Source organism: Schistocerca cancellata, chromosome 1 (assembly GCF_023864275.1).
Source record: "Schistocerca cancellata isolate TAMUIC-IGC-003103 chromosome 1, iqSchCanc2.1, whole genome shotgun sequence".
NCBI lineage: Eukaryota > Metazoa > Arthropoda > Insecta > Orthoptera > Acrididae > Schistocerca > Schistocerca cancellata.
Window position 1 is genome coordinate 1,261,265,566 of NC_064626.1, and position 12,226 is coordinate 1,261,277,791.

The 12,226-nt window shown below is 38.6% G+C and overlaps 1 protein-coding gene across 1 annotated transcript in view; it reads left to right on the plus strand.

Moving 5' to 3' along the window:
* Positions 1 to 12,226, plus strand: part of LOC126144709 (Down syndrome cell adhesion molecule-like protein Dscam2) — a 458,008-nt gene that overhangs the window by 313,929 nt on the left and 131,853 nt on the right. Inside the window, exon 13 of the mRNA XM_049915510.1 lies at positions 10,536 to 10,746. Coding sequence (XP_049771467.1) covers positions 10,536 to 10,746 — 211 coding nt within the window. The remainder of the gene's footprint in view (positions 1 to 10,535; positions 10,747 to 12,226) is intronic.

Consider the following 12,226-nt stretch of genomic DNA (forward strand, 5'->3'; position numbering starts at 1 on the left):
TGAGTCACTTACTGCTTCTCAGAGTTCCACAGTCCATATGCAGAGGAGCATTACCCTCGTGACTCAGTACCACCCTGGACTAGCAGGACTGGGATCAACTGAATCACATTCACTGCCAGGCTTTCGACTGCCTCTCATCATGCCTTGAAATGAGGAATGTCCTACCCACCATCCTTCCCACCCATCCCACAGTGGTATTCCTCCGCCCACCAAACTTACACAATATCTTCGTCCATCCCTACACAACCCCTGGTCCCAATCCTTTGGCCCTGCATGCAAGACCTATCCCACCACCACTTACTCCAGTCCGGTCACCAGCATCACCTATCCCATAACAGGCAGGGCTACCTGTGAAACCAGTCATGTGGTCTACAAGCTAAGCTACAACCATTGTGCTGCATTATATGTGGGTATGAAAACCAACAAGCTGTATGTCTGCATAAATGGCCACCGAGAAACTGTGGCCGAGAAAGAACTGGACCACCCAGTTGCCGAGCATGCTGCCCAACATGACATTCTTCATTCAGTGACTGCGACACAGTCTGTGCCATCTGGATCCTTCCCAGCAACAAATTTTCTGAAGTGCATGGGCAGGAAGTCTCCTTGCAATATATCCTACATTCCTGTAACCCTCCTGGCCTCAGCCTTAGTTAGTCATTGTCCTACACCCACCTATTCCCTTCCCTGATCTCACTTCATAGCCTTCTGTTGCACATGCACACCCAATGTCTTTTTACTTCTCTCCTTTTCTGCCCCCCCGCCTCTCGCCATCTAACCTCCTGACTGACCTACCTGCCCTACAGCCTCTTCACCTCATCCCTAGATGCTTCCACGAGCAGTACTTTTCTGTCCGCCACTCCCACCCCTACCCTACTATCCCTCCACCTTTCCACCCTAGCCTCCTTCTTACCCCATCCACCTGGTTGCTTCTTCCATCACATGCTGCTTCTTGCAGTCTAGTCTTAGCAGCCAGAGACCGTGGTCAAGTGTGTATGTGGTGAGGTGTGTGTGTGTGTGTGTGTGTGTGTGTGTGTGTGTTTTGTCTAATTCTGATGAAGGTATTTTTGACTGAAAGCTTACTTCCTGGCAGTCTTTTTGTTGTTCCTATCTGCAACTCAGGATCTCCGCTATACAGTGAGAGCTGTTATTTTCAAAAGATGGATAGAGGGAGAGATACTGAACAGTACAATTAGAAACTAGAAAGGGGCAGGGAAACAATACACACACACACAAACACACACACAAACACACACACACACACACACAGAGAGAGAGAGAGAGAGAGAGAGAGAGAGAGAGAGAGAGAGAGAGAGAGAGAGAGACCCTGACATGATATTCTGTCTTGCCCTTCACACCTCTTGCTGTAGTCTTTTCTCACCCTCTTAACCTCCATAGCATTCTTGTCAAACTGTATGTCTTTCCCAGACTATTATCCCTAACTCAAGGCTACTACACCTGCATTCGTTCCCACTGATGATACCTGACTCCCTCCCTCCCCTTCGCCCCCCCCTTTCCCTTTTCTCTTGTCCACACAATAGATGGGTCCCTCTCATCCTGAGATCTGAGTGACCTATTGCCCCTTTCTTCAACAACCTATCCTTCTGAGGAACAAATACTTCCAAAAGCTAAGATTAGTGTTTAGTTAGTGGGCATTCTGTTAGTACAGGGTGTATACGACCCGGGACAACCGGGAAAAACCCGGGAATTTTTTCATCCGGGAGAAAACCGGGAAAAACCCGGGAATTTTTCGGAATTCCGGGAATTTTTCATTGTTTTAGCTTTCAGTTAAATTTTTGTAATTTCGACTGCAGAATTGATACTGCAGCAATAAAATATAAACTAGAGGGAAAATATAAAACTTCAGTGGCAAAGGAAATGTGCATTTTACGACAACAAAACACCGTGCACGCACAAGCGTCTGCAGATAGCAAAAGTATGTCAAAGGCCGTAGGGCGCAGACTGTAATTCTTCGTAACAAAAAACTGCTTGCTATGAGCATGACGTCACAACTGTTCATATTAGGTTAGTTTGACCAGTTGCCAGCGGTCTGTTGCGCATGCGCATTTGACTCGCGTATAAGCAGTACCTCCTCCCGCTTCCCGCTACTTGAAGTTTGGCTGTTAGCTGTATCGGTAGTAGCAGCATGCAACCAGATGCAACGAGAAAATTTTTTCTCGCGCGCCCTAGCTGCCAGATTCGCTCTTGCACAGAGTTGTCTGAGTTGTAGTGGGGAGGGGGTTAGTTGGTTGGTTGGTTTGTGGGATTAAAGGGACCAGACTGCTACGGTCATCGGTCCCGAAGGGGGTTAGTCCCCACGTGACCCGTGTTTACGTTAAGTGATTTCGCCGCTTCTCTTCGTGTACAGCTCCTACGTCAAATGAAACAAAACGGATTTCTGTGGCCGGGAGCTATCAAGTAAATTAAAATACATTCAGATAATTACGGAGGGCAAAAATATATTATTAATTTCAGTTTTCTGATTTTATTTTTTTTCCAAGTCAGTAGCAGGCAAGCATTAATCGCTTTGCAGAAGAATGAAGTTATTTTTGCAAGTTTGCTAAAGAAATTCCGCTGAGGCAATCATTTTATTTGGAACGAAGTGTTTCATTCTACAGTATTGGCTAGTTCCAACTGTTCGATGAATTTCAAATGCACGTTATCATCTTCTGCCATGTACGGCATTATGCCATGATAAAGAATCAAACATGAGATCGTAGAGTACTGGTACTCCAAGAAAATTTACATCCCAAAAACCACACTGAAAAGCTGAATATCAGATGGAACCCACTTCATTGTGAATCTGGAAAAAGCCAATTTGCACTTCAAGCCGAATTATGCATTTTAGTATGGTTTACGAAATTTCGATGCTCTTGGAGTACCCTCTGATGCCGTTTCTTTTATGGTGTAATGTAAGCTCTTAGTGCTTTATACACACGAACAAGCGGGCTTCCTACACCACTGCAGTTGCACACGCACCAATAATGGGTTTTCTGGCGTTCTCTGGCAACTGGTAAATCGAACCTATTTCTAACAGTATTGCGAACGGTGGTTAGAAAAGCGTTACTTTCAAAGTAAATTTCTTTTTACGCAAGATGAATTATGTTTCGTGTGAGAAAGTGGGATGGATATCTAAATCACAGAGCGTTCGAAACTGAACAGTTTGAGGACCAGCCACTTAACAAGAATTTCGAGCCTAGGCATTTATGTCATAATTTTAAATTTACTGGCACATTTGTGTGATGTATCTTAAAGTATAACACACGCAAAAAAGATCAATATTACATGTGAAAGCTTAGCTTCTATTGCAGCGTGTTAATCTTAGAGACCAATATTATATGTGAAAGCTTAGCTTTTCTTGTAGATATACGGTACTGTGTACATTAATGTAAACCGTTAACTTTTCCTCTTGTGTGTTCGCGCTATGTAACCAGTAATCTGCTATTGGCTGACTATAACACGTGTCCTATTCTCTGAATAGCTGCTGTCATCGGCTGGCGAGAACTCGTGGCTTGAGATATGACTCGCTTACAAAAGAACATCGCAACCTCGGTTGCAACGCTCCGGGAACTAACGCGCTGTGTTTGGTGCAATTCGAATTTATACTTTCGTAATACGAAATTATGCATCGTATATGTTGCTACAAATCAAAGGTCTTTCCAAAACTTCTCTCCTTTTTTTTTTTTTTTTAATTAAATGTCTCTCCAAAACTTCTCTGCTCCGGGTTTTTCTTTTTTTTTTTTTTTTTTTTTTTTTTTTTTTTTTTTTTTTTTTTTTTTTTTTTTCCCCCCGGGAAGTTCTACGCGATTAATATAACGTTAACCATTCAAAGAATTGACAAGTTTTACAGTTCCGAGGGAAAATCTACGGAAAACCTACTGTCACTTAGCACAGAAAAATTGTATTTTCGCCCGGGAAAAAGCATATTTTTTAAACCGGATATCCGGGAGAAATCCGGGAATTTTTTTTCCTTGTCCCCGTATACACCCTGTAGTAAAAGGGTCAATGACCTTTCAGACCATGATGCACAAATTTTAACATTAAAAGGTTTTTGTACTCAAACCAACGTCATAATTAATTACAAACTATGTAGGAAAGTTAATCCAACAGCAATAGAGAGTTTTTCAAAACTTGTCAAGGAACAAGAGTGGCAAGATGTTTATAGTGCCGATAATATATATGATAAATACAATGCTTTCCATAACACATTTCTCATGCTCTTTGAGAGTTGCTTTCCATTAGAACATTCTAAACGGGGTACTAGCAGTAATGGACAGCCCGGTTGGCTGACTAGTGGGATAAGGATGTCATGTAGAACAAAGTGGGAATTATATCAAAATGTTAGAAGTAGTCACAATCAAGCTACGGTAGCCCATTACAAACAGTATTGTAAGGTGCTTAAAAATGTTATTAGCAAGGCAAATAGAATAGCTAATTCACAGGATAAAATTAAAGCCATATGGGCAGTTGTGAAGGAAGTGTCTGGTCAGCAGCACAATGTTGATGATATAAAGTCGGTTCGCAGTAATAATATTTCTGTTACTGATAAATCAGATATATGTACAGTATTTAACAACCATTTTCTGAGCATTGCTGGTGAATTAAATAAAAATTTAGTTTCTACAGGAAATCATATAAATTTCTTATAAAATGCCTTTCCGAGATTGACGTCTGAAATACTTCTCTGTGATACAGACAAGAGGGAGATTGAGTCAATAATTAAATCACTGAAGACTAAGGACTCTCATGGTTATGATGGAGTGTCTAGTAGAATATTAAAGTACTGTGCTGCACATGTTAGCCCTGTATTTAGCCATATTTGTAATTTTTCCTTTAGGAATGGTCAGTTTCCTGAGTGATTAAAGTACTCAGTAGTAAAGCCGCTTTATAAAAAGGAAGAAAGTGATAATGTAGATAATTTTAGACCTATTTCTATGCCATCAGTGTTTGCAAAAGTTATCGAAAAGGCTGTGTATGTAAGCTTAATTGATCATTTTATATCACATGATTTGCTATCAACTGTACAGTTCGGCTTTTGAAGTCGTTTGACAACTGAAAGTACTATATTCTCTTTTCTCTGTGAGGTACTGGTTGTCTAAACAAAAAGTTTCGAACGCTTGGCGTATTTTTTGATTTAACAAAGGCATTTGGCATTTGACTGTGTTGATCTCACAATATTGCTCTAGAAGTTGAACCATTACGGAATAAGGGGAGTAGCTCACAATTGGTTCACCTCTTACTTTAGCAACAGGCAGCAAAAGGTCATTATACACAATGTTGACAATGGCTGTGATGTGGGATCTGAGTGGGGTACTGTCAAGTGGGGGGTGCCCCAGGGATCAGTGTTGGGGCTGCTCCTGTTCCTTATTTATATAAATGATATGCCCTCTAGTATTATGGGTAACTCTAAAATATTTCTGTTTGCTGATGACACTAGCTTGGTAGTAAAGGATGTTGTGTGCAACATTGACTTGGTTTCAAGTAGTGCGGTACACGACCTCAGTTCATGGCTTGTAGAAAATAAACTAACGTGAAATCACAGTAAGACTCAGTTTTTACAGTTTCTAACACACAATTCAACAAAACCTGACATTTTAATCTCACAGAACAGGCATATGATTAGTGAAACTGAACAGTTCAAATACCTAGGTGTTCAGATAGATAGTAAGCTGTCGTGGAAAGCCCACGCTCAGGATCTTGTTCAAAGACTTTGCCATTTTCACTATTCGAATGGTATCGAAAATGAGTGATACTTCGACACGTAAATTAGTCTACTTTGCTTATTTTCATTCACTTATGTCGTATGGTATTATGTTTTGGGGTAACCCCTCCCATTCTAGAAGGATATTTTTGGCTCAGAAACGGGCGGTTCGGGCAATAAGTGGTGTGAGTTCATGAACCTCTTGTCGACCTCTGTTCATGAGTCTGGGTATTTTGACATTGGCCTCTCAATATGTATATTCCTTATTGTTGTTTCTTGTTACCAATATTAGTTTATTTCCAACAATAAGCAGCTTTCACTTGGTTAATACTGGGCAGAAATCAAACTTCCATTTGGATCGGACTTCCGTAACTCTTGTGCAAAAAGGCGTGCAGTATACTGCTGCATCCATTTTCAATAAGCTCCCACTCGAATTCAAAAATCTTAGCAGTAATCCACGTGCTTTCAAATCGAAACTGAAGAGTTTCCTCATGGGTCACTTCTTCTATTCTGTCGAGGAGTTCCTTGAAAAATTAAGCTGATTCTCATTGTAATGCTGATAGCGTTTGCTTAAACTTCTGGACTGATTTTCTTTCAGGTTCATGAACATTTATTTTTATCTGTTATTACTTTTATGTTGTAAGTTCATGTACTGACACATTCCATGACCTTGGAGATTTGCTCCTCAATTTGGTCCTACGGAACTTGACATGTGAATAAATAAATAAATAAATAAATAAACTATTAAATGTCTGTCAGCAATACAGGAATTTTGACTTTAACATTTTTTACTCACACCATATACTTGATGACTATTTCCCTTCGGATCTATGGAGAAAATATTAGCATGTTAGTTACTTTGTTGATAATTTTTTTTCTGTTTATGTTCTAAAATTTCAAGAATCATGACACTGTTAGTCTATAAAACAAATACTGTGTCATAGATTCACATTAGCTAAATGGACTCATCAGCTGACCTGTTTGTGAGCTACAGCCTATTTTTGATCCCCTTCCCATCCCCCCACCCCCCCCCTCCTTTAACTAATAAGGTTTCATTGTAGCACAAGTTTCTGTTTCAATATTTACCCTTCCACCATGCAGTTAACTTTATATAGTTTTCTGATAAATCTTGAGATGACCAATCCAGTCTATAGGTAAAGCTCCTAGTCCAATACTCAATGGAAATGCATTTTGTAAGAGAATTATACTGTTCACTTCGACACCTGACACTGTGGAATGTACCTTCACTCAACATAGCCATTTTAATTTGTAAAATGCTAATGTGGATACATTTTCCAGTGTTACACACACAGCACCAGACAGTCATGCATTTTTAAATTCAGTGTCCATCTTGTTTTACACAGTGATATTCAAAGTTAGAGGGAAAGTATAAGATATTATTTACTCTATGTATGTTTTCCTGTGTGAATTTACTTATTATAGAATGCTATAATCTCATTAATACGAACAGTGTTTTACCTTTTTAAAAATATTTCTTCAGTAATCAGTCACGGCTATTACTTAAAGTAATTTTCACTTAACAATAAATGTAGACACATTATTTTTTAGTGTTTTAGTGACATTTAAACTCCTAGGCAATCTTTAGTGTTAATTTCTAAATTAAATTAAATGCACTAGAACAACAGACAGTTAATAGGTACTACAAAAGCCCCACATCAATGAAAGAAATACATTCAGAAAATAAATAAACTGTTCTCAAATATAAGCAACATAAATGGTTTCTACTTTCTACATGTGTCACTGTACATATAACTCATTCTGGAAGTCACTCGCAGGGGAAATGTGCAGTGATTAAAAGTTTCAGAGAAACTGAGGTAGAAATTGCTTAAAAGAACAGGAGATGATTCGCATGGAGTATTATTTGTACTAAGAAATTATATATTAAAGTGGTGTGAGAATAGCACTTAAAATAGCCCTAATGGAAAAATAATATAAGTAATTGGAAAATAAAAATCCTGGTTACATGTGAAATAGGTTGTAATATAACATACCACTTTCCAGTCAGTGTTGTACTTTCATCATCAATCATCTGGTTAGTAATTATAGCTTTTAGAGACAGAATGTAAATTTTGAAAATGATTCTACATGTTGATGGAATTTCAGCTTTATTCAGAATCATTATGTTACAATGCTGCTCATACTCTTGCAACATGTGAATCTCATTATACCTTTTCTTTTTGTCCTGAATTACTTTCTATATTCATGTAACTGGAAAAAAATTGTAATTATATATTAGCTTTGTGCTGAAATTCACCTCGTTCAATTTGTTATTTTATTTTTTGCTATCCCACACTACATCTGAAACAATTTTGGTGGTATTTACTTTCTACTATATGTTTTCAAACCATTAACCATTGCCAACTCACTATATTTTCATTATTTAACAGAAGAAAGCAGAACATCCTTTATCTCTACTTGTTCATCTATGATTCTTTGAAGATAAAAATTGGAAGACATACAATCCTGAGTTACATGTACTCTCATTCAAATCTCATTTGTACTTTATATGTTCAAGAGAAAGTGTGTGACGATTGAACAGATATAGAGGACATTCCACTAAACATTTTGAGATAGAGAGCTCGGAGACCAAGAAAGCCAAATTGATAAGACATGAGCTTTAATATGACTTTTGACATTGCTGTCATGACAATGCTCAAAATGTTGCTTCAGTTGAGGCCTTTATGTTTTAGGATCCTTCACCATTGACTATTTAAATATCTTTGTTGTTGAGACGATGGCAGTTGGCAGACCATCCAGCATTGCTAGGGTGACCAGACGTCCGGATTAATCCGGACATGTCCTCCATTTTTAGCTCTTTGTCTGGGGTCCGGGTGTATTTTTACGGTGTCCAGCTTTTTTGCAAAGTTGAGCGTAATACAGTTAAATTTACAATTCGTTCTGTTCTATTGCTCTTTTCTTAAATACTTTAACTACTGGCACAGCCTTCGTGATAAACACTCACGAAGGCGGTGTTAGTAGGTGGCACCAGGATCGTTGATGTTATCTTTGATCTACCTATAAGCGAATGCAAATATCGATTATTTAAAATTTTCGTTTCGTATCTTCTCTTTGTATTGGCTTGGCTTCCTGTAGTGCATGTGTGATTTGTGAGTGTAATTTTTAACTGCGTGAGTTACGTAAAATATTTGGCTATGCCTAAACAAAAGGGTCATTTCCTGCAAATATCGGGCTTTAAGAAAGGGTGAAATGAATTTGAAGCGGAATGTAAGATAGTCTATGTGGAGCTGGAACGTTCATCTCAGTGGCCAATAAAGGTAAGAAATAACTCGACAGATTAACTGTCATGGTTTTATTTCATTGTTTCATAGTCATTCAGTTTATTTGTATTCAAAAGGTTAAAGTGCAGTTTACATGTCGTCAGCTGCTGCTTGAATTGTAGATGTTGGTAGCGGTGCATCGAATAAAGGGAGGTGAATGGTGTTACGTTTTTCACTTTGTAAACAATTCCGTGTTGTTGACATAACAAAACAATTGATGACACACTGTCACCACATTCAATGTTTTTAATTTTTTTATATTGCTCAGCTAACCACCACCTGACCATCAGTAACAATTAACTACTAGTTTTACCGGTAATTCCCGGCAGTAACGTGACTTGTCCAAAGCTGACGGGTGGTATCCTCATCTGTAGTTGACCCGTTTGATGTATCCTCTTTTTTCTTCCTTTGTCCTCCTTTTTGAAGCTGTTTGTCCTCCTTTTTAAACAATTGCCTCTGGTCACCCTAAGCATTTTGACATGTTGTCCACAAGATATTCTGTCTTTCCATTGGCCACCTACAGAACTTTCCTAACAGTTGGCACGTTACTCAGATATGATGCATCAAAATGGCGCAGCATCAGAACAGTTTTCCATAGGTTGCAGACATTCATCTTGTTTGTGGAGAAGTTCAAGGCAATGGCCTCACTGCCAAAAAATATTACAGGGAATGATTTGCCAACATATATCATCCATCAAAGCTGATATTTACATTTCTGTGTCATTGAACTTGGGAGACTGATTTGTTGCAGCCGAGAAGTGTAACCTGTAAACATGAAGTCCACAGGTACATTCAATTTCAGTAATGAGATGCTGGTGTTTTTGCAGAGGATCCCTCTAACACAATCTTTGCTGTTTCACATACAGTAAGAATTTCACAGAGAAGTGTGTGGCTGTTACTCTTTGAGGAACTTTTTAAGACATGTCATCCACAATGGGCCCATAATTTCAGACAGACAGACTCCATTATACAAGTCCAATGCTGCAGCTGATTATGGATGCAAGTTGTTACTTAACCAAATTTTCTCCACTTCATGCTGCTTATGGATAGGTTCTCATTCACTCGGTATTATGAACAGCAAAATAGCCATGTGTGAGATCAAGAGAATAATGTTATGCTGTTTCACCAAATGCATTTTTCTGTAAATGTCTGGGTTGGAAACGTAAATGACCATCTAATTGGGCCAGTTCTCCTATCTCACCACTCAAACAGCCATCAGCACTATCAGTTTATGCACAAGGTTTCACCTGAATTGTTGGAAGAAATACCCTATCATCAGTACTGGATTGGGATAGGAGACCCTGCACTCTGTCATATCACCCAACATTAATCCTCTCAACATGTTTAAGTGCTTGCATTTGTAGTTTGCCTTTCCAGAGCCCAAGTCCCCCATCTAAAAATGTTTAGCAGTACATCGCCTACAAACCTTTTGATTTTTGTGTCCTTTTACTGAATCAATCCATGTTGTCTAAGGCATATGCACTTCATGCAATTTTATATAAGTCTCTCTTCATGTACAGTAATATTCTTTATTTCAGAACCACCGGATCCTCCATTTGATGTTGAGGTGACTGAGATCAACAGCAGATCAGTTCGTTTGTCGTGGCATCCACCATTTGATGGGAACAGTCCTTTAACAGGTTATTTAATACAATACAAACGAGGGACAAGTCTCATCAGTGATTGGCAGCACACTGGGACTGTAAACATATCTGTGCCAACCATGGGAACTGATTTTACAAGTAAGAAGTGAGTACATGTAGCATAAGAACATTGACGTCCCAGGAAAAAGACTTAAAGTGACCTGGTATGTCAAACTGTTAATGACACGTACACTGCTTAGCTGCCTAGTAATTATTACTGAACAAATGAAAGAATTTAATGGATTGTGTATTTTGTCTTCTTGTTGGCCCTGTAATTGTGACAGTGACAGCATATATGATTAGGATTTTCCCCAAAAAAAATAATTGCTATGAAAATACAGTCATGATTTCAGCAATTATGTTTACCAATTGTACTTACTGAAAAGGGCTGAAAATTTCAGTTTTTACACCTAAATCTACATGTATACTTGGCACATTTGGTGGTATAGTGTATGACAAATGGTGGACAGAGTGTACCTGTATTTTTTGATTTGTGACAGTATATGATTTCTGGTGTGACTCTTTGTCAATCTTAATCTCTTCAATTTTATTATCGTGGTCACTGTATTTGCTACTCCACAGTACATAGGGAGAAGAAAATAATAAGCTGGGGCAAAGAAGAAAAAGGTCTCAGCACTTCCTTAAGAATGTGAATTTTTATGTAGTTCAGTACGCTAAACACAGCAAGTGTAAGTCAGTGACTACCACTGCTATGTCATACGTACAGATGGGGCAGGACTGCAAGCTCTGTAGGCTTGGAGGCTGAGCAGCTGTGTTTGTAATTTTACACAGCCACCATTAATTAAGTGAGAGGAAGAAAAGAAACGATTCACAAGGAACCATAAATATTGTTAATCACTTACTACATCAAACTGCATCTGTAAAATAGCTTAGTCCTGATAGACTGTAAGTAAAAATAGAATCACGTTGATGAGTTGGTCAGAAAATGTAGCTCAGTCAACTTTAGAGTTAGAAATATCTCTCATAATCGTGGCCCCTAGACAAAAATGCTAGTGTAGCCTACTTTGTGTACTGTCACTTCTTGCTACCTGATGGGATAGTCTGGGAAAACATATCTGGACCCAGTTAAGTATTTTTCATCTAAAAATGAACAATAAGAATATTATGTGTTGCTAATAACTAAATACTGGAAATCTCAAAAATTCAAAAATAAATTAAAAAGCTTATCTTATACACCCACTTGAACCCTGTAAGAAACAGTGTTAATTATAAATAAAATGCTAAAATCATTGTGGTCACAGTAGTTATTTCCAATGTTTCCTCAATGGTTGAAACAGGTATATCATTAAATGCTTGTTCTTTATGCCACTAGGACTTCAAAAAAATCCTGCCCTAGCTCTGTTATCATGTCATCAATGTTACAGACCACAATTAACCAAATGTTCACATAACCCACCTGTTGTTGTTGTGGTCTTCAGTCCTGAGACTGGTTTGATGCAGCTCTCCATGCTACTCCATCCTGTGCAAGCTTCTTCATCTCCCAGTACCTACTGCAGCCTACATCCTTCTGAATCTGCTTAGTGTATTCATCTCTTGGTCTCCCTCTACGATTTTTACTCTCCACA